Here is a 22,244-nt window from a genome sequence, read left to right on the forward strand (position 1 = left end):
CTTTAATTATACGGAACGTCCTTGACGCGGTAAACAATGGCCGTGGCATTGTCTCTGCAGCTCGTGAGTCAGGCACGGCTCAGGCGCCGTTCGGTGTGGGGACGGGGCTGGGGGCAGCGGGTGCCGTAAGCTCCCTGCCGGCCGTGGTCGCCTCTGCCCCTGGCACAGGCACCTGCCCCGTTTTGCTTTCAGGGGACCTTTTTTGGGTTGTTAGGAGGGCGCTGTGTGAAGGCAAGGGATGGGGTTTGGGGAGTACAGAGCTCACATTCGGCTCCGGCTCCTCCGAGCCTTTCACAATTCTCTTCCCCCAAGCAAAATCGAGGGCTCAAAAAGGGTAAGGAAGGGGTCGGTCCCCATCCCAACCCCAAGCTCTGCTTTGGCCACGCCAGCAGCCATCTCTCGCTCTGCCCGTGTCAATCTCTCACCCTGCTGCTGCCCGGGGACACCTCGGGGGTTGAGCAACAGCAAATATCAGGAGAGCAGAGGCTGAGGCTCGCTGCTGGGTGGGACCCGTGGGCTGGCCGTGCCACTGCCCGGGGTGGTCCCCGGTGGCTCCACGAAATGTATTTGGCTGGATGAACTTCCTAAGCCTTATCTGGTTCCTTAAATAGAGAATAAAGCTTGTATCAACATGAATCACAAAGTTGATAAACTGGAATGGTTCCTCTCGGAGCTGTCTGCTCGTATTGAGCAAATATTTATTCGCATTGTTTCAGGAGGCATATTTGTGCAAGACGGAGGTCAAACCTGTAATTACCTGCTGGGTCCGCGCTGCTCCAAGTGGTGCTGGAAACGCACCGCGCTTGGAGGAAGCTTTGAAAGCCCGGTGTTGGTGTGCGATGCTGAAGCTGTGGTTAAAAACTGCAAACTTTCCACCAGGTCTGAGGCGCACGGGTGCAAAAAAAGCATTTTGTGGTGAAATTTAAGGGGCTGGAGCCAGAGCTGCTGCCGCTCCTTTTAAACGCTGCGCCGTGGCAGGGAGCTTGGGTTTCTTTTCCAAGCGTATCTGCTGGAGATGATCAGAAGCTGAGATTGTGTGCCAAGCTCGCCTTGCATCTTAATGAGCAGCTTCTAGCCTAGTCAATAATTAAAGCAGAGCAGGTGCGGTGGAAGTTGGGTGTTCCCCAAAAAGCTAAACCAAGGCGCTTTTGTGCGTCCCCCTGGCCGGAGCCAAGCGAGGGAAGGATGGTAGGATGCCCTGGCACTGGCCGGCTTTGTGCAGGAATTTGGAAAAAAAAAAAATGTAACCAGGGACTGAGGCGCTCTAGGTGTCAAAGGGTAATGGGGCTTCTCTGCAATGGGCCCTTGGAGGTGGTGGAGGAAACGCCGAGATGTGCTGCTGCACTTTTGGGTTTTGGAATGAGGAGCACGTGCGCTCGCTGAGATTTTTGTGAAACGTTAAAAGGAGGAAACTGCTTTTAAAGAGCTCATCCTGCCCTTCGTCCCGGCGAGCGCGTGGGCAGGGAGGCTTTCAGCTCTGGGGAGTCTGCAGTCCTGGAGGATTAGAGATAGGAAGAGAGAGGTGGGACCGTGAGCTGGATGAATCAGAGCAGGGGTCGTTCTTGCTGTCAATTTGCAGCCTCCCTGTGGTGCTTTAGGAGCTTCTCCCACCCTTTTACAGGTGGCACGGAAGGACAGACCTCGCTGCTGAAGGGCTCGGTTATTTCAATCGTGTCTGTGTAAAGCTGCCAGGTTTTTGGGAGCGGGGCACCCAAAGGAAGGGCACCGAGTGCTTGTGCTGTGCCGGTCCCAAACCAGTGCCTGCTTGGGGCTGGAGAGGAGAGGGGCATTTGGTTGGTTTGTGCTGGAGCTCTGCTCATCTCCTCGTTCCTTACCTCCAGCATTTTGCAGCCTTAGGTTCTAGGTTCTCCTCTGAATACCCCAGTTCTGTTGTCTGGGGGCAGTTCTAAATAGGTGTAAGAAGAGCGAAGCCGAACGTCGTGTTTGTCTCTTCCCCCAACAATGGAATAATTAATGTAATTTTCCCCGCGCTTTTGCTTAATGTTTTCCTAATAATGTAGCTGGGAGTGACAGATGGGCATCCTGCCGCCCAGTGCCTCGCTGTTGGGAATATGCTGTTGCTTTGCTGCTGCCTGATGCTCTGCTGGAATGCGGCCTGGCTCTGTGCTTCCTTTGGCTCCTGCCCAGTGCGGCCGTGACGCCGCTCCGAGGTGCTGCAGCGAGCAGCCTGGCGGCACTGGAGGTTCCCTGGCCTGAAGCTGGCACAGCCGTGAGTCACCGCAGCCACCGACCCAGCCACGATGTGACCGAATCTTTAATTTCCAGGACTGCATTCCTTCGCCTGCCCTCACCTGCAAACAGGAAAATCTCCCTCCTGCGCGGTGAGCGGTGGCAGCGAGGGGCGAGGAGGCGCTGCAGGTGATGTGGTTTCAGCGCCGGCTGAAATGGCTCTCGGTGAAAGCTGCGTTTCCTCTGCTGGGAAACAAATTTACGGGGTATCGTGGCCTCAAACCCGGCCCCGAAACCCTCTGCATGGCCTCCTTTTGCTTGGGCCTCTAGCTAAGCAGCTCCTTTCCTCCTGGCCACCCTCTTTGACCGTGAGACTTCCCAGTGGTGTGCGCTCTGCTTTGCTTTTCCTTCCTCTTCGTGAGGCCGAACCTCCAGCCGTGCTCGGCCCCACTCGACATCTGGGCTCCCCACCGCGGCACCACCATGTCCCGGACTGGGCGGACTGGTGGGGACTGGAATGCTCTGGGAAATGGGAGTTTCCCGCTTGGAAATGTCACGGGAAGCACCGAGGAAATCACGCGGTTCGGGAGCGCTTACCTCACCGCGCTCTCATCCGAACCAGCCCGAACAATGCGGTGCCAGCTGCCTTATAAATAAACTGCTTTCCGTTTCCACGCCGGGTCTGGGGCTGGCTCGTGGTGCCGCGCCGGGGGAAGGAAGAGCGTCACGGCGTGTCGGCTCACCACCTCCCAGATGGACTGCCCGGCTTCCTCGTGCTGGGCTGCTGCTGTCATGAATAACTTCCACGTGCTCCTTCCGAGCACAAAATGGGCAGTTCTGTAGGCAGCCAGAGCTGCTGTAGGGTTTTTTTTATGCTCTCCCTATTCTGTTGAAGGCACTGAGGATTGCTAGCAAAGGAATTGCGGCAGAGTCTGTCCTGATTAGTGCTGTTACTACTTTTTTTCTCATTTCAACCCTGGTAAAATGTTTCCATGGGCTTGTACGCGTGCGTCAGGCGGGTGCATTTTTGTCGAGGACGGAGCCCCGGCCTTCCTGGGCAGGAGGAGGACGCCCAGTATCGCCGGCTGGGCGCAGCCTGCTCTGCGGGGAAGGGATGGCTCAGGAGTCCTTTCTCATGTCCCCACGGCTGAATCACGGAGCACAAACGTCTGAGTCACCGCGGATGAATGCGGCGTTTCACGTCGGTGTGAGCCGAGATGCCAACAGCAGCGGCTTTATTAGCGCAGCTAATACTCATTATGGGGTTCATTAGGTTCTGAAGTGAACCAGTCCAGGAGGGCTGCTTTTGCAGTGTGTGTAAGCAGGCAGTGCCACTTGAACGCCAGGTTTTTAATGGGATGCCGGCCTGGATGGAGAGGAAATGAAACTTCAGAGGCGAGCTTTGGTGTGCGACGTGCCCCGCTGCTTGCTGCGGGCGTCCGCTGCCCGTAACCGCTCCTCTCACCTCGTGTCACCCGCTGGCTCTCCTGAAACCCCAGAGTGTTTTCCTGCGACTTTCATGGTTACTAAATTTTCAGAAGGAAACGTCAAAGGGACTGTCAGCCGGTGACCCCTTTTGCTTTCCTGGAGAAAGCTATTTGCTATTTCGAGCTCTTCCTTCTCGTGGAGGCCTTCGCCTGTCCCCGAGGAGGAGCGGCAGTACGCCAGTTTCTCCCGCACGGCAATGTCAGATGGGGATTTTGGGCATTTGCTACTTGTCCTTGCTCAAAGCGTGGATTTTCCTTTAGCCTAGATGTCCAGCTGGCTGGGGGCTGAGGTTTTGCCCCCTGGCTGCTGTTGGTGGAGCTGAGGCTGAGCCCCGAGCATCAGGGCGCTGCGCTCCTCGTGCACCACTGGCAGAGGGCTTGGGCCCGTGGCTTTGTCCTGTATTTTTCTCCTGCTGTTCCCCCCCAGCGAGAAGAGCTGCTGCTGATATTCCTAAAGAGCACCTGAAATCCAGACCCGGCTGTGATGTGACGTGCAGATCTGCAGTTCTTCGCTCCTCGAGGAGCTCAGCCCTGCCTTTTGTACACTTCTACACATCTTAACGTGAGCACCTTTGCCAGGTAGCCTTGTAGATTCCCTTCAGGAAGGTTCATGAGCCCTAATCAGTGGTACAGCAATGTGGAAGTGCTTTATTGCAGCTTGTGATTTCGCAGCCCGGCGAGTTGCTGTGTGGCACCGGAGCCTGAGAAGCTGTCGCTGTGCATCCTTGGGGAGTGCAGCATCGGTTTAAACCTCTCTCACTGAAACTCAGACTAATGGTTCCTGTTCCACTAACGCAGAAACAAAGGGTCAGGCACAGGATTGTGCTTTAACCACCTTCCACGTGTCTTCTGTCCTGCGGCTCAGCTTTGTGTGCTCTTAATTCACAGCAAATGCGGTGTAAAATGCAACGGCTTCAATCTCCTGGGAAGTCAGGCAGGTACGGAGCAAGTGTGCGGTGCTCTGCAGCCCTCGGGTGGGTTTTGCAGACCTCCTTCCAAGCAGGACAGCTGATGCAGGGACTTGGATAGAGGCTGGAAGCCATCTCTCCAAACTTTGTGGGTCTCTGCCAGATGGCTGCATGTTTAAATGGCTTTAAAATGGCTTTTCCTTTTGTTTCGAAGCAAAGAGCCTGAAATGAGGTGGAGCATGCCCATAACCAGTGTGTTTAATTGCCCACAAGGAAAATGGAAAGTGCCTCCAAGCCTGAGCACTGCGGCTGAGCAGGGACCGGTGGTGGGAGGGTGAGAAGAGCAGCACTTCCAGCACCATGCATGTGTCCTGTGTGAGGGAGGAGAGTGGCATTTGCTCGTCCACCCCCTCGTGTCTGCTGATCCGTGCTCCTCCACCTGCTCCTGCTGTCCGTCCGTCCATCTGTCCATCCGTCCTGCTGGCCGTGCCACACAGAGGCACACCCGCTTCCCCCTGTGTTTTTGCAGCTGTGCTTCAGAGGCAAGGAGCGGATTTTGCGAGCTGGATGCGTGGAGTGACAGTGGAGGGACCGAGGGCATCGACATCTTCCAGGTGTCCTTGTGACTTTGGTGCAGTTTCATTAGGCTTCACCATGACCCCTGCCCGCTCCGGTGTGGCTGCAGAGCTGCCCCTGCGTGTGGCGGTCTCATTTCAGTTGTTCCACCGATGTGCGCTGCTCCCAGCTGGACCAGCCCCAGTTGATAATCTGGGATTTTGTTGTTTCCCAAAATAGCAGCTTTTTTTGTGTGTGTGTTTCGCTACTGGGACTGCTACAGCAGCGAGCTCATCTCGAGCTCACCCTGGCTGATATTCAGAGGCTGAAGCAGCGCGGCTGCCGGCCTGGCAGGAGCAGGGACCTCGAGGGCTGCAGCAAACCCTGGTGTTTGAAACCGTTTCCAGGAGAAACCTGGATGTGTCAGATGGGTTCGGGTTTCAGATTAGTCACTTCTGCGAATTCCTGCGTGTTTTTGAAAATGTTCTGTTTCCTCTGGGCTAAGACAAAGCTGCTGAATGCTTCAGCGTCACCCCGTCCCGCTGCGTCTGTAGGACACCAAAGCCCAAACACAAACTTTGGGTGAAAAAGAGCAGAATCCGAGTGGGAGCATTTAAATTCTGTTGTGATGCAAATGCTGAGAGGGGCGTTTGTAACCGTAGCCATCGAGATGAGATGCGTGTATCAAAAATAAACTTTTATTTCCCTTACCGAAGCCCCTTTGTTTAATTTAGAGGAGAAGAGCCTCTCCCCACCCCTCCTACCTTCCCGGTAACTTTAGCGGAGAGGGGAATTGTTGTTAAATCCTACTTTTATCGTGCACCTGGCTCTGTGCACAGCAGCTGGGGCACTTTGTGATTCCCTTTAACCCCAGGGCTGTGTTACAGCACGGGGCTTTCCCCCCTGGCTGTGCGTGGCTCAGGTAGGCTCTCAGCACCCCTCCGCTCTCCCTCCTGGCTCCCAGCTCTTTCAGGGCTGGGTGCTGGGAAGGACCGAGGGGTGTTGATGATTTGGGTTGTGCAGCTCAGTGGCTGGAGCCTTGGCTGTCTCCTCCCCTTCCTGAGCTTCAGCCCCAGCCAGCGCGGCTCTGGAATGACAGGCATTCCTGCGCCAGGGGAGCTGGCATGGGCGCCTATTTATGAGAATCAAGTGCCTGGGCTCCGGGGGACGGGGACGGGACCCTCACCGCACACCCTGACACCGCCTTGCCGCCCGTAGCCACCGCGCTCGCCCAGCACTGGAGCCTTGCCCATTTGTGGCCGTGGATTTACCATTTCCAAGGGCTCCGGAGCTCTCCCGGGGTCCCGGCTGGTTTTTCTCTCCCTTCCCGCTGCCTCCCGGAGAGCCGCTGGGGAAGGGATCGGATGGGGCAGCCGCACTTCTCCAGACCGGTCAGTCCGGCTGCTTTCGGTGAGTAATGGAGGGCAAGGGAGAGAGGGACGGCGGGGCAGGACCGCAGGTGAAACGGAGGAGTCGGGAGGGGAGGAATGCAACGCGGGGCTTGTGTAACCTGCGCCCGGCTGGGAGCCGGGAGGAGAAACGGGAGGAATCACTCCATTTCCTTCCTTTCTCCTCCGTCCCGCGCCGTGCTGCGTTCTGCTGGTCTGCGGGCAGGCTCCGAGCTCAGGTTTTTAGGGGTGGCTGCGGGGGCATGAGCTTTGCGAATAAAACTGCCTCCTTGTGTGCACAGCACCCCGCTTTTGGGGCTTGGCAGTCGCCTCTCTGCTTGTTTTCTCTCTCCTCTGCCAGGTTGCTCTCGGCTTGAGTTTTAGCTGATGGGGTTTGGTGGATGGGGAGAGCCGATCCTCCCCTGTTTGAGGCTTTGGGAGCGGTGCTGCTTCCCAAACACCACCCGGTGCCGTGCCTGGGACTGGGATGCGCTGGAATCTGTTTCTGCTGTCACATCCCCAGGGCTGGCAGCTGCCCGGCCCGAGCTGCCCGCTCCGTGCACCAAATTAGCTGATTTTTACAGAAACACTTGACACTGCGCACAGCAAACTCCCCGAGGGACAGATGATTTCTCTCATTCTTTTTCGCTTTTATGACTTTGAACCTCTGGAGCGTTTTTAGGGCTCAGATTAAAGCGGGGACTTTGCTCCCCACCCCCGGTTCGCTCTGGCTGGTCTTGTTCAAGAGCTGCTAAAAATAAGTGGTATTGAGAGAAGAAAACTTCATCCTTCTCTGCGCTGTCAGTGGCGATGGGCAGCGTCTCCTCGGGTCTAGGGGCTGGTAGAGGATGGATCCGCCCCGTCTCAGCCTCATCTCTCACCAGGCACCAGAGCTGGGGGTGACTTTGAGAGGAGTGGGGTCACCAGCACGATGATGCTGCGCCGTGCCCGAGGCTGGAGGCCGGCAGCCCGGGGGTTCCTGCAGCTGGTCTTGGGTCTTTGCTCGTGGTGCTGCTTGCGGAGCTCCTCTGGAACAAACTGGGACTTTGGAGAGACGGCTGGGGTGTTAATTTTGGCACGATGCTGGTGAAAAGGAAGGTCTGGGGAAGATTATGGTGATCAGCAAGGTACAAAACCCGAGGGCTGGGACTATTTGAGGCTGCTTTGTGATCGCAGTCTTCTCTTGCTTTAAGGTCAGGGTTTGTGTCTTCCCCGGACCCTTCAGGAAGCGCGCGTGAAGTTTCCGAAGCTGCTATCGGAAGCTAGAAACATTCACTCAAAGTGCTTTTCTGATGCCCTAACCTTAACAGCGCTTCCATCAAAGGAGTCTTTGTTTGCTTGTTGGGTCGGAGCTGTTCGCTTGAAAGCGTTTTGCATTCTGAGCTGCTCGGCCTGGCACGAGGAGGCTGAGTAACCCTGCGGCCCGTGCACCGGCGCCGTTTTGGCACCGGGAGCGTTTGTTGCAGCGCAGGCTGGGCTTCGCAAGGCGCTCTGGCTGTAGCCTGAGGTCCAGGCTCTGCTGCAAAACGTGCTCCCGAGGTGCGGTAACGTCGGGGTTGTAATGAGCAGCAAAAAGCTCCCGATGCACCTGCAGGCCTGGGGACAGCACAACAGCTCGGGGAATGGAGGTGATTGAGGTGCTGGGAGCTGCTGCCGCGGCGTCGAGTGCCTAATTTGTCCCGGTGACGTCTGGCTTTCGGTGAAGCACTCGCAGCGTAGCACGGCCCCGTGAATTGACAGACCCACAGCAGCGAGCCTCGAGGCCACGGCTGAGGCAGAAGTGCCCGGTGAGCTCCTCGTGAACAGAAATCCTGGAACTTGAGCTAATTACCAGTTACCTCTCCAGTGCCACCAGTCACTGCTGCAGTAAGGGATGGGCTCTGAGGGAAATGTGGTTTGTCCACGGTAGCAATCTGGCTCCGGAGCTCACGATTTACACGCTGTGAGTCCTCTCCAGAAGGAAATGAGAAAGCATCAGCGTGTTCTTCGTGAGGCTCTGTCCAGAAGGATGGAATTAAAGAGCTCTCCCATCCCCGGACAGGGGCAGAGATCCTGCTGTACCGCGGGTGAGATGCGTCTGCTGGGACTCAGGGCGGCTCTGCCAGCCCTCGGGTGTCTGCAGAGACATTTTGGGGAGAAAAGCAGCAAGTTCTCATCTTTTCCTAACAGCTTTTGTCCTGTCCTGGGGCTCGCTGACCCTCCTTAGAGGAGGGTTGTGCCACTTTGTTCATGAGCACTGGAAATCAGCCGTTTCCCTCCCAGGCATTTAGGAATAGAATATGAATTGTCAGCATCTGGGAGCCGCTGCTTTGATTTCTTCACATCCTCCTTGCTTTGTTAGGGTCCCCAACTTGGGCCTTGAAGTGATTTTCAGTTTATGTAATGGTGTGTCAGCCCAAAACAAAATAAACTTCTCCATAGCCCTGCTGGCTTTTGATGGTGTGTGGCCTGAGTCGAAATGGTTTCAGAATTCACCAGGACCCGTTCTGCAGTGACCTGCGCTCGATGCAGCTTGGCTCTGATTTTAATTCTTGAATTCTCTGCCCCAGAGGCCCAGCTGTCTCATAGTGTCACAGGTATCCTCCCTAGGAGAGATGACCCTTAACGAAGTAAAGGATTTTTGTTCATGTTGGTGCCTGAAACCTCTGTGGTGCCTTTTTCTGGGCTGGTAACACACTGCACAGAAGGGTTTTTTGGGGGTTGAAGGGTGAGAATCAACTGTATTTGCTCTTGTGACAGCTTCTCCTGCCTAGGACCTTCATGGGGCTGTTAGACCGATGTATTTATGTGCTGGTCTTTCCTGCAGGCCAGCTAGATAGCTGCTTGCTGTTGCATCCCATGAGAATAAGCGTGGCGTTCCTCTGCCCCCGCAGATCCTGGCTCTGCCGGTCTGACCCCGGAGAGCCGAGGGGAGCAGTGAAAGCTTTGCCACCTTTAACAGGAGCGGCTGCCCCAGGCCTGGCAGCAGCTTTGGGAACAGATGACACGTGCCATGCCGCAGCCACGTGCTGAGGGCGCCGAGCTTGGGGACCAACTGCACGTCTCCAGCCTCTGCCACCGAGGTGGCTTCTCTGGGAGAACATCGCAGCAGCCACCACCTACCCCCCATGCCCTTGCTTACAGGGTGCAGTGGGTGAGGAGCTTTATTTCTGCCTGGGTTTTAGTGGTGAGATGGGAGTGTTAAATGCGTCGCAGTCTGCAGAAGGAGGTTTGGAAGACCAGCTGGCCAGGCGGCTCTTGGACTCGCCGCGTCCCTCGCTGCTGGCACCGCCACAGCTTTCTGCCTCCTCATGTCTCCAGCCCGTGCCAATCGTGTGATGCTTCCCGAGACTGCTGCAGCCCAAACGTTTTGGGTTAACGCGGATCTGATGCTTAAACAGCTCAAATTCACCCGCTTGTTTTGGTGGAGCGGGATCGGGGCACGCGTTGAGCGTTACGGAGGGATCTGCAGTGGCTTCAGGTAGGGAAGGGAGGCAGCAGCTGGGGCACGGCTCCATCCCCAGACCCACAGGGTCTGTCCGAGGCATGGCAGCAATGCACTGAAGTCTCAGCAGGTGTTTTATCACGGACTTTTCCTCGACCAGGGCTGTGCAGTGGGGCTGGGTGAGGACTGCGGGTGTCGGGGTGCGCTCTGACAGCTCCCGGCCACTCCAGGGCCACTTGGCTGCGACGGGCACTTCGCGTGGCTTTGGTGGAAGGGCTGAGCAGCTCGTTCTCTGGCACGGGGACACACTGAGACCTGCTTACTGGAAAGCTCTTGACCTTCTCATGACTCCCCTGGCTTTACCCAGGCCCGCACAACCTCGCTTAACCTGTCCCCATAAATTTAAAATGCATTTTCCAGCCCGGGACCGCAGTGCAGGTGAGGCTGGCTCCCTGGGCGCAGACTTGCCACACAGGTCAGCAGCCTGAGTGTGAAGGCATCAGCTCCTGATGCTTCTCCTCCTTCACTCTGGGTCTGGTTCCTCTCTCAGCCCCACTGCCAAGCATCCCCAGTGCTGTCCCTGCAGCTGCCCTGGGTATGAGCCGCAGCCTCGGACCCTCCTGCCCCTCATGGAGGACAGCGAGGAGAGGCACGGAGAAATCCACCTTGAAATCCGCCTTGCCAAGGCTCCTTTCACTGCGAGGTGCCCTCTCTGAGCATCCTCTCATGGGAATTTGAGGTGGAAACGGGCTGTGACTGGAGGAAAGTTCCTTTTCCAGGGGCGCGTGAGCACCATCCAACGTGAGCAGTCACCAACAGGGAGGGTGTTGAAGGTACAGCTCCAAGAGCACACCTACAGCTGCCGAGCTGCCTGCTAATTAGCAGCAAAGGCAATTCGTAATTGCATCAGAGCAGGCTATTTTAAATGTCTGTGTCCACACGGTAATTATGGGGTGGGAAGGGGAAGTGTCACGGCAGGGATCGGGCACCCCGGGCCCTCCTGAGCAGCCTCCCTGCGGAGCTGGAGCCCCCGGGTGTGCGGGGAGGGAGCTGCTCTCATGGCATCAACGCGGGGGTTTTGCTCTGCTGGGAGCATGGGGTGGTGAAAACAACTTGGGTTGGGGCTGTGCGCTAGGGGAGGGCGCGTGGTGTGCCCGGCCCCATCTTCCATGGCTGTTTCTGGGCAGAACTGGTGCTAAAACACCACAACTGGGTGTTTAAAACACCAAAACCCAGTGTTTTCGTGTTGGTCAAGCCCTGATTCACGGCACAAGCCGCGGCACGGCAGAGGAACCAGCCCGCAGTTATTAGATATCGATGGCGAATGTCATGACGAAACCGAGCTGTTGTGTTAACCTGCCTGCTCGCAGCCAGTGGCAGCCAGGCACCTGGTGCAAAACTCCACCCCGAGCTGGTATTCGGGTTCGACAGCCAGGCCTGGGCTGCAGGAGCTGGTGAAACAGATCCTTCCCCACGGGATAAAGCTCGCACGTGGGCTTTTTCCCACCCTGCTGCCTCCAGCTGTGCCTGGTTTGGGGTCGTGGTGTGTCCCCGATGGTCCCCACTCATCCTTTTGTGCCCGTTCCTTGTCCCCAGCTGCTCGGAGGTGACCGGCGGGGGATTGCTCCTCGTCCTCCCTCTAATTGGAAACGGAGACACCGCAGCTCGCTGAGGTCTCCCTTCATTAATCCGCGGACCTGACCGTTGAGTTTTCTTTTAATAACTCGTTCTGCTTAGCGCAGCACTCCGACGGCTCGGGTGGCAGGGCACATAGGTTACATTCCTGAGGGCGATTCAGAGAAGGGACACGCACACACACACACACACACGTGAAATGAGCTCGGTACGGCCGTCTTCGGTGCTGATGCTGCCCCTGGGAGAGGTGTGGGGCACCGAACGTGGGCTCGGAAGTGCCTTGGGTGGCTCTTGGGATCCAAATTCAGCACTCGGCTTGTGCCTGGCGAGCAGTGCCGTGAATACTGCTTCTTCAAATCACACGTACCACTCGGGGTAATGTGCTGGTCTCTGAAGAAAGTGCCTCTGAGCATCCAGACAATTCAGCTCTGGGTTTCTGGGCGCTCGAAATGCCATTTTGTGTGTCCCTGCTTCCTCCCTCCCTCCCAGCAGAAAATCACAGAATAGAGCCGCGGAAAATCGCGGCTCGGTGTTGACATCTCGGCTGCTACGTTCCACCCAGATGCTCTCCTTTACCAAGCCAGCTTTTATAAGAAGCAGCTCGGACACTGAATTATCATCCTTTTTTTCCCAAATAAACGTGGACTGGCATCAGTTTCTCACTGGCTGTGAGTGAGCTTTCTGTTAGGGGGATGACTTTATGTTAAAAATAAATAAATAAATCCACTCCCAACCCCTCAACCATCACTGCATGAAATCTGGAGTCCAGTAAGCAGGAGGCGAGAAACTTGTGCAGCACTGGAAAGATCGTGAATTTGGGGGGGAAGTCTGAAATGGCCACAATCAGCTCTGCAGATGTTTTTTTTCCCTGCTGGCTAGCACAGCAGCAGGTCGCTTCCCTGCCACTCCATCCCCTCGATAAACCTGTGTCCTGGGCTGGTTTTCCTCTTCCTCCATCACAGCTTAAAGACCACACTTCTCACATGGGATCTGGATCCTCTTTCTGAAATATTCTCCATTTTCCCTTGTGCTGCGAGCTCTTCTCTTCCCTGCTGTCCACTGGTCTTTGTTTTGCCTGTGCTCAGGGCAAGAAGCTGGGATCCTGCTGTGCTGTGACCCCCGGCACCCACCCAGCTGCCCCAAGCTTCCGAAATCCCACGCCGGGCAGCACTGCAGCTCCACCAAAAGTCAGCAGCTGGGGTTTTCTGGGTTTATTTCCCATCCTCTGCTCTTGCCCACGTTGGCAGGAGTCTGCTTTTATGCACTGGAGTCTGTTGTCCTCGGCGGGTGTTTGATGTGTCAGCTCCTTGCCCTCTGCGCGAAGAGGCTTTCCCCTAAAATTCCTTTCCCAATCTCTTCGCCCCAGGAGCTGGGATTGCTGGCTGAACTCACCGCCTGGCCCAGGGGGTGTTGGCCTTTCTGCAGGCGCATCACAGGGGCTTGTCTGAGACTGACTGAAGGGCCCTTGGGATCCCAGGAGGTTTGCAGACTCCACACTTGACCCAAAGGCTCAAACATGAGCTGCACAAGGGCGATGTGCAAGGCAGCACCCCAGCCTGGCACACGGTGTTGGACAGGACCTTTGTAGGACCGGAGGAAGACTCGAGGCCGTTCCCCACGGTTTGTGCTCCCACAGGGCTGGGGTGCTCCCATCTTACCCCATGCCAAAGCCAAGGATCCGCAGCCTGCAGGCGAAGACCACGAGCAGCCCGCCAGCTGCCTTCACTTAGGTTGTGCATGCTCAGATTTTTTTTCCTGCAGGCTCCGCTGGATTCTGCTGACTGTAAGTGTTCCCTTGTAAGTGTTCCCTTATGTTCCTTGTGTTTCGTCCCATACCCAGGAACCGGCAACGCCAGGCGGGCCAGGACTGGAAGTCACCAGCAGGGTTTTGTGCTCTGGTTGCACTTCCCAAGTCGTTCCTTTATGAAATTTGCTGCACTAAGGCAGGGTTTTTCTGCACGTCCCTTCCCACCTCCGTGTCCTTCTTGCGTTGTTCCCCAGAGACCCGGAGTGCAGTAGGTGGAGCGCGGGCCCGTATTGTGTTGCTTTCCTGTGTGGTTGTTGCTCTTGGCTGGCGATGCCGGCCTGATTTAGAGAGGAAAAATCAGCGAGACGGAGCTCCAGCACGGGTCTGGCAGTTGTGCTGTGCGTAGACGGCCACGAAAAGGGGCTCTGCAGGCTGGGGGCTGCGTGTTCGTGTCCCGACGTGGGTCTAGCACCCGTCACTTCCAGCTGTGGATGAGAAACCGCAGCGGTGATGCGTGGTCCTTGGGCGAAGCCGTGGCACTGCAAACTCCAACTAACCCTCGGTTCGTCAGGAGGCCTCTCAGCGGTTCCCCTTTGCACTGTTAACTTTGGACACCCCCTCCTCGTCTCCCCAAGCCAAACACCAGTGGGTGACGTGGAGGCGTGGAGTCTTGCTGCCTCCTTTGCATGAGCACACGTCGCCGTTTCGCAGGGTGCGAGGGGCTGGCTGGCGGGAGATGGCAGCTGTCCTCTGCGGCACGAAGGTAAAAACTCCCTCTGTGTTCTTCCCCGTGCAGCTGAAGAGGTGGATCACCCCCCGAGCGATGCCAGCATGGGGGTCGATGTTCTGGAATCGGGCGACACCACGCCTCCCACCAAGAGAAAAAGCAAGTTCTCGAGCTTCGGCAAGATCTTCAAGCCTTGGAAGTGGAGGAAAAAGAAAAGCAGCGATAAATTTAAGGAGACTTCGGAAGGTAAGGGGGGCGGCAGGGTGGGAATCCCTCCTCCAGCTGGGGAAGCTGCGCTGAGCCCGCTGCCTGCTGAGGGCAGCTCACGGCCACGAGCCCGAGCGCCGGCACACGTGAGAGCCAAAGCGTGACTTGGGCGATGGGCTGGCACCTGCGAGCTCCCCAGAAACACCTTGCTGCGGAGCAGTGCTCACAGATGAGCAAATTCCTCCTTGGAAGGAAGCTCCCGAGGCAGCCGCGGGGAGGGAGGGTTTGCTCCGTGATCACCAACCTAGCGCGAGGCGCAGGCCTGGGCGTGCAGTCCTCCCACCCTCCTATTAATCCGGGCAGTGCAGTGAAATTCGAAGCCCTTTTACTTCTTTCAGAGGCCTTTAAAACAAAACAAAACAAAAAAAATCGTCTTGAACTTCTAGCCTACCCTGTTTTCTGAGTGCTTTCTTTTTTTTTTTTTTTTTCCGATTTAATTATCAGTTTTAGAACGAAAGATTTCTATGCGAAAGCCAAGAGAGGAGCTGGTAAAAAGAGGGGTTCTGTTGGAAGACCCTGAGCAGGGTGAGTCTGCACCTGAGCTTCTCCTCCGCCTGTCTGTGTTCTGTGTGGCTCGCCTTCCTCTGGCAGCACCCCCCCTTGATTGCAGCCCTCCTTCTCGGGGAGGCAAATTTAAGGGCTCTTACTTGCTGACGTGGTTCTTGTCTGTCTGTCTTGCCCTCCTCGCTGTGCACCTGGCAGGGAAGGCAGCCCGCCCGCCCGGTTAGGAAGATGTCCCAAAAAAAGAGCAGTGCCTGGCTTGGACATCTTCCTGCTGCCAGCGGGCGTCCTGCGTGTCCCTCCCCACCCTGTCCCTCGTGTGCGTGTCCTGGTCCAGCCACCCCGTCCCGTCCCGTTAAGGCACATTTGGGCTCAGCACCTCTGGCTTGTTCCCATCACACTGACCATCGTGGGAGAGGTTCTGACCTCGGAGTTCAGGATTGAAGGCTTTAGGCATGGAAAAAGGAGCCAGGAGCTGCCCTTGGGGTAGGGGGATTTCCTCGATGAGTTACAGACAGGTTGCCTCGTGCTATGGCATTATATTTGGCCCTGTTTGGCTTATTGAAGGTTTTTATCGGGGTGGCCCTTTGGGGACCCAGGAGTTGGGCTCGGTGATCTTTGTGGGTCCCTTCCAACTTGGATATTCCGTGATTCTCCTACTTTGTCATCCCTGCTGTCTGAACTGGGGTCAACCTGCCAAAATTACCTTTCAGCCAGCTCAGTTCACCCTCGGGTGTAACAGGGAGAGGGCAGGAGCAGTGGCAGAGCAGCCCACCTTAGCTTTGGCTAAGCCCACGCTGGTTCTTCTAAGGGTGGCTGCTTCTCCGTAGGGTTCTTCTAAGAAAGGTACCAAGTGGAAAAGTGGAGGTAAAATTAAAAAAAAAAGGTGGTTTTCAGAGCCAACCACTGAAAGCTAAGCTGCGAAGTAAAAGCTAACAGGGTTGTTTGCAGCTGCCCTGTAATAAAAGCCACTTACAGCCACCTGAGGGGGTGAGTGCTGGGCTGGAGGAAGAATTCCCCGTGGTACACGAGTGTAGGAGGTCACAGGATGAAACTGTGGAGGAGATCAAAGGCCTCGTGTAGCAAACTTCCCGCTGGAGATGACAGAGGAGAGGTCTTCCAGACGGTAAGGCTGGACCAGAAGCGTGGCTGAGAGGTGGAATTGTTTTCTGCTTGCAGTCATCTGATCTGGCCTCAGGAGCAGGAGATGGTTATAACCGGGACAAAGTGCAAGCCCAAGGGATGAGGGAGCAATCAGGATTGTCAGGGGGGTTAGATTAGAAGGTGCAATACCTAAATCCCTTTATTCTATGATTTTTAAGACCCTGGAAGGGTCATGAGATGGTGGGGTAGGTTTCTGTATTTCCTTGCAGTTTTACAACCTGCTCTCACAGGGTCAGCTAATTCTCTTAGGCGAGTCCACTGCAAAGAAAATAGATAAATCTGGAAACCCCTGAGTGAGCAAGGAGGTGGGGAAGAGGCACAGCAGAGGCTTTTTGAACCCCGGAGGCCGGGAGGTCGTGCTGCTGGCCCTGACCTTGGGGGAGGCTGCGGGAGCAGCGAGGAGCCGGCGCTGAGCTGCAGCTCCCTGCCGGAGAAGGGCACGCCAGGTGTGAATGACTAAGGAAAAGCAAGATCGTACTGTTCCTGCCTCCCTGGCTGAAAACTCCGGCTAGCCAGAGGCGATTGCTGCTATAAAAAGCTCCCAGCTCATCTCTTGAGTTTCAGCCCTGGCCGGGGAGGAAACTCCCTCTTGCTGCTGTCTGCACTTCCTGCATTTCAGGGAAGGGCAGAGCTGTTTTCCATCTCCTTGCAGGAACCAAGGCTTTTTTTTTTTTTCTTTTCTTTTCATTGCAGAAAAAGAAAGCCTGGGGAGCTTTCAGCTTGGCACCTTTGCTTTCAGCTTCTGCATAACACCGGGACACTTCTGCATAACGCCGTGCTCCTCTAGGGGAGGGGAGAGAGCATCTCGGGGTGGGGAGAAGAGGGCAGGGGGATAAATCAGCAAAAATTGGAGCAGCAGAACGTGCTACAACACCTGGCAGGCTTGTGATGCTGTCCACGAACTGCCTGAGAGATGCTAGGCTGAAAATGCTAGGGATTGTGAATCAAACGGGTGCTGTACGTGCTCAGGTTTTCTTGAAACAGAAAGCGGTCAGAGCAGGCACTGCCCCTTAAGAGGGACGTGAAGCCTGAATCTGGGAGTAATATTATGAGGTTGTCCTGTCAAGGCAGTTAAGGAGGCAGAGCATGGTTGAGGATTTCAGCCATTGGTAGAGCTTTAAGCGCTCTCAGAAGCATCAGGATCAAGCAGGGCTGAAAAGATTTGATTTATTTATTTACTCCAGAAAAGGTCTTGCTTCTGACATTTGGGAGACTCCATGCTGGCATCTACAAAAGCAGAGGCTGTCAGGCTGAGCTGCGTCAGGCTGATGAAGATGCATTGTTACATCTGATTAAAACAAAGGTGAAAAGTGAGGAAAGCTGCACTGCGGGCACAGCAGTCATCTTTCTGCCCAATTCAGAGTAGAAACATAAGGAAATAGAGGTGCTCCGGCTCATTTTAAGGAATGACCAAAATCTACCATTTCGTGTCCAGTAGAAGACTTGGTTAGTGTTGGATTTTGTGTAGCAGCAGAAAATGTGATTGCTGTGTTGGGGTGAGGGGATGTGGAAGCTGCTGGAGGCTCACTGTGATCCCAGCCTTGCTGGGCACACCAGTAAACGTGGCAGCATTCTTCCTAAATAAGGAGGCAGGTGAAGAGGCTGCTGAAGAAGAAAAACACTCGATGGCACCCAGTGCTGTAGTATTTTGCTTGTTGATAATGAAATGGAGAGCTCTCAGCCCGAGCTGGGGTTGGCTTTGCTGTGCTCTCCGCTGCAGGAGGGAGGCAGAAGGTCGGCTCTCGTGGAAGCCAGAGAGAAATCGGTGCAGATCGGTGGCAGCTCAGCCACGTCTCTTCTCTCTCGTGCTTTCTGAGTGTTTTCTGTTATTTCTCTCCTCCCGTCCCCTTGCAGATGGTGAGGATGCAGAGAAGCTGAACCCACCGGCCCTGAAGAATGGCCACACGGTCCCCATCGGTGGTCCCGGGGCCGGTAACCCGGACAGCCAGGAGGAAGAGCCCCCGAAGTCATCCAGCCTTAGGAAGCCTGTTCCAGCTGAGGAACCAAAGAAAAGACAAGGTAAGAAAGCAGAGTGTGCAGGGTTGGTTGCTTCAGGTTCGCATGGGACTAGCTTTGAATTCTCACCTGATTCTTCCTCCCTCCTCTGGGCCGTGCAGCCTCTGTAACGGAGCTGTGTCACCTTGCAGGCTCATCCAGCAGCCAACCTGGTCCCGAATCGGAGCCAGCGCAGGAGCCCCACGTTCCCAGGCAGCCTCTTCTTCCTCCGAAAAGACCTCCCTCCACGTCCCAGGAGGCAAACGAGGTGCAAGCCAAGGATCCAGCACCCGCCAGCAGCGCCGCCAAAACCGTGCCCACCACCACGGCCCCCGTGGCAGCAAAGACAGTCAGTTCCACAGCTGCCCCCTCCCCAGCCCCCAGGACTCTGCCCCCTGCTCTTGCTGGTGCCAACACTACTGCTCCCGTCACCACAACCAGCACAGCTCCTGCCAAGCAGCCTCCCGTCCCGCCGCCCAAGCCCGTCAACAGGAACAGCAACTCGGTGCTAGGTGAGTGCATCTGCGAGCTGCCGTGGTGGGTGCTCCACACACAGAGGGGAGAGACTGTGCTTTGGTATGATTTAGAGGATCTTGTATCACAAACGTTTGGTAGTTTTTGCTGAAAACAGCTCAGTTTGGGGTTAAAAGATCTGCCAGCGTGTAGCCAGGGCATCCATGTGCTGAGAGCAATTCCTGGAGTGCTCTGCCCCGAGTCACCCGCTGTGTCGGACGGGCACGTTTCCTACGTGCTTGGAGCTGAATTTTCACACTTAGGGAAAGAAAGAAGCGTCTGAGCTCTGTTTCTAAGCAGAGGAGCTGGGAGGAGTTTCTTACAGCTGAGGTCCTGCCCTGGTCAGGACTTTTCGAGGCGCTGTTGGGGAAAAAGAGCCATCTCCAGTCACCAGCCTGGTCGTGTTTCTCAGGTCACCTGCTGAGCTCTGCAGTGGGCCAGCAGAGGTTTGGGGATCTCAAAGCTGAGCCATTCCACAGGCGTGGTTTGGGAGGCAGCGGCAGGAGCTGAGATTGTGTGCAAGTTACCGTCTGAACCAGCCTGGGCCACTGCTTTCCGTGCAGACTGCACCCCCCTGCTCAGTTTGGGGCTTCTCCTTGCCCTAGCAGGTTGTGCAAGTGACCTCGATGTGGTATTAAACACTCCCGTATGCCAGACCAGCTCGATTAGTCCGACCGTGCCTGAGCACCCGATGAAATGCTTTCTTGTTTTGTTTAAGCTGCTTGCACATGTCGCAGAGGGTATTTGAAACGCCCCAGCACTAATTGCAGGAGGTACTTGCGGAACAAAAACTGGGGCTGGAGACAGCAGGCTGGCCAACGTCTGCTCGGACCCAGCCTCCCCAAAATCCGGGGCTGGGTGCAGCTGCAGGGGTGCGGAGGGGAAGGGAGGAGAGCAGCCAGCCCCTCGTCTCCTGGAGGAGAGAGCAGAGGCACGACGGAGCTGTGGGTGCCATTGAGGCACAAGCCTCATTTTGCTGCTGTGGACAAGCAGCAGCAGTGGCACTGGCTTCGGGAGGTCTCTGGTGCACGCTCTGACTCCAGATGTGTTTCAGTCGTGCTGCTGTAACCCGGGCAGGGAGAGCTGTCGGCGTGCAGACCGCCCGTTTGTTCCCTCCTGAAGCCGCTCTGTGCTCTGAGGCAGCAGCTGCAAACAAGGCTAAGGCAACGCTGGCCCTTGGGGACTGGGATTTTAATCAGCTTGAAAAAGAAAGCAGGGCACGGGGTGCCCTCCGGACGGCTGGGAGCTCTGCGCAGCCCTGGTGCGTGGTGCTGGGGGCTTCAGGAGCAGCAGCTGCTGGAGCAGTGGATCTGGCCGTGGTGGCACTCGCTGGCTTCCCTCCTTATCTTGCTGGTTCAGGAAGATGCTTTAAGTGGTGGCCGGCCCTCTTCTGTCTCCTCTTTCTCCTGCCAACTACTCGGTCCCTCTCAAAATCCGTCTGTCTCTACCCAGAGGTGACCCGAGCCTGGTCCCGCCAGGCTCCGAGCACGGCGGAGGGGACACTGCAACCCCTCCGGGCTGGCGCTGATGGGAGCTGAGGGCACTCCGTGTTTTCCACAATCTGGCTCTTAATCTACGAGGGGAAAGTCTAAAAATGCTAAACATCCCAGCAATGTGCCCACCTCTCTCCAGTTATGCGGCCTTATCTCGGCGGGGCGCTCCCTGCCCGCAGCACCCTCTTGTGGTGTGCGACTCCTCCAGCTCCCTGGTGGGGCCGGGCTCTGTGACCCTCCTCTGCTCCGCTTCCAGCAGCTGGCAGAAACCTTTCCAAGCCCCACGGGTCACCAGAATATCGATGCTGAAGGCTGCAGGCTCCTACGGCAAGAGCAGAGCGGTCTTCACGGGTGCAACTTCTTCCCTAGGACCTCAGGGGCGCTCTAGGAACCTAAAGAGATTTCCTCCTGCAGCTGTTTTCCTTGATATGATGTGATTCCGGTTTCTTCCCGTCTCCTCCATCCCCCAGACAAATCCGATGAAGATTCAAGGCTCTTACGTAGTTTTGGAAGCTTTAGTGGTTTTTTTTGGAGCAGGGCAAAAGCTCGTCCTCAGGCAGGAGCTGCCAGCAGCAAGGTGTCCTTGGGCTGGGCTGGCAGATGAAGGGGATGGGGAAGGGGAAGGCACGCTGCTGCCTGCAGCTCTGCTGCCTTTTGCCTCCAAATAAATCACAGAATCACAGAAATTCTATTTCTTTAACATGCAAGGGAACCATCAACACAACCGGAGTCTGGGGTGCCCTGCGTGTCTCAGATTCCTTTGCAAAGGGATGCTGGAAACACAGCCACGAGGTGCCCTCCATCCATCCCTGCGCTCCTTGGCCGCGTGCTGGCTCTGGGGGAGCTCCATCTGCTGCCATCCGAGGGGCCCGCGTGTGCCTGGCTGCTCTCCCAGCCCTCACCTTTGCTGCGGGAAGGGCGCTCTGGAGGCTCGCAAGCTGCTGATTGCTGGCCCCTCGTAGCAGAAGAGCAGTGGAGACGGTTGGGGCCGAGGTTCTGAGTCCTTTGCTCTTACTCCACGCTGGCGAAGGGCACCCGGCTGACGCCCCGTTAACTTTTGTGCTCCTTTGCTTTCCAGCGGAACTTTCTCAAGCGATGAACAGCGGAACGGCCTTGTCCAAGCCTTCCCCTCCTCTCCCACCGAAGAGAGGCCTCCTGCCTAGCACCACGACAGAGGCAGCTCCGGCTTCCAAGCCCCCGAGCGACAGGACGCTGACGGCAAGCCGCCCCGTGCTGATCCCCATGCACATGGCCCCCGCGTACCCACCGCCCTCGCCATCGCCGCCGCTGCCCACGCACGTGCCACCGGAGCCTCCCCGCGTGCCCTTGCCCACCTCCACCCCCGTCCTGGACCCTCCCCGCTCCCTGGACCTGCCCAAAGAGCCCCCAGCTCCTCCCGAGGACTTCAGGCCCCCCGAGGCGGCGAAGAGGACGGCGGAGCAAGGCTTCGGCGAGCCCCACGCGCTGCCTCGCCTGCCCCAGGTCCCGCTGCACATTCGGATCCAGCAGGCGCTGGCCAGCCCCCTGCCCGTCACGCCGCCTGCCGACGGCTCGCACCGAGCCCACTCGCTGCTCTTTGAGAACGACGCCTTCGGGGAGGACGGCGGCACGCTGGGCAGGACGAGGTCCCTGCCGGTCACCATCGAGATGCTGAAAGTGTGAGTACCTCCCCGGCACCTCCAGTGCTTCCCCGACGCGCTGGAGTTGTGCCCCTGCTTCTCACCCCTCAAAGAAAGCAGCCCCGGTTTCTTTGCAACACTCCAGAAAACATTTTGCCCCTTGGCTGAATCTTTCAGCCCCTTAGGGGCCCCGGTGCATCTTCCCTGTGAAGTTAACCCCAGTTCTGCAAATTTATCACTCCCAGGGAAATGTGTTCCGGAGTACAAATGCAGGCTGGTGCCAGCAATCCGGCCTGGCTTTAATTGCACGAAGGCAGAACGAGGTTCTGGGTTTCATCCAGTCGTGGCCTGCTTAACCTTGCCTTTTGCAAAGGGAAGCAGGAAGGGGGCTGTCTCGTGTGTACCAGAGCTGAACCTGAAAGTCCCAGAGCAGGGTAGCGAGAGGCTCGCTTGTTTCTGCAGTGAGCCTGTCTCAGGCATTGCCCCTGAGGGCTCCCTGTGCTGTGGGGAGAGGATTTTGGGGGACGGAGCAGGGTCACGGGGCTCTTCTGTCTCTGGTTACGGCGCTCCCCCAGACCTGCCTTCCATGGGCTGAGTGCAGCCAACAGGGCTTCACGTCCAGGGGATTCCC

The 22,244-nt window shown here is 56.6% G+C and overlaps 1 protein-coding gene across 7 annotated transcripts in view; it reads left to right on the forward strand.

Moving 5' to 3' along the window:
* PHACTR4 (phosphatase and actin regulator 4) overlaps window positions 1-22,244 on the forward strand; it is a 61,088-nt gene that overhangs the window by 32,779 nt on the left and 6,065 nt on the right. For 4 of the 7 annotated variants that reach the window (XM_084496887.1, XM_084496888.1, XM_084496889.1 and 1 more), the window contains exons 3-7: window positions 14,131-14,307; window positions 14,773-14,853; window positions 17,848-18,012; window positions 18,111-18,500; window positions 21,073-21,652. In XM_084496887.1, the coding sequence (XP_084353013.1) occupies window positions 14,131-14,307; window positions 14,773-14,853; window positions 17,848-18,012; window positions 18,111-18,500; window positions 21,073-21,652 (1,393 nt within the window). Of the gene's footprint in view, window positions 1-4,269; window positions 6,551-13,397; window positions 14,047-14,130; window positions 14,308-14,772; window positions 14,854-17,847; window positions 18,013-18,110; window positions 18,501-21,072; window positions 21,653-22,244 lie in introns of those variants that run through there. The other 3 variants (XM_084496885.1, XM_084496886.1, XM_084496891.1) reach the window with 3 other exon arrangements.

The sequence above is a fragment of the Aythya ferina genome, assembly GCF_964211825.1.
Source record: "Aythya ferina genome assembly, chromosome: 24".
Classification (NCBI taxonomy): domain Eukaryota; kingdom Metazoa; phylum Chordata; class Aves; order Anseriformes; family Anatidae; genus Aythya; species Aythya ferina.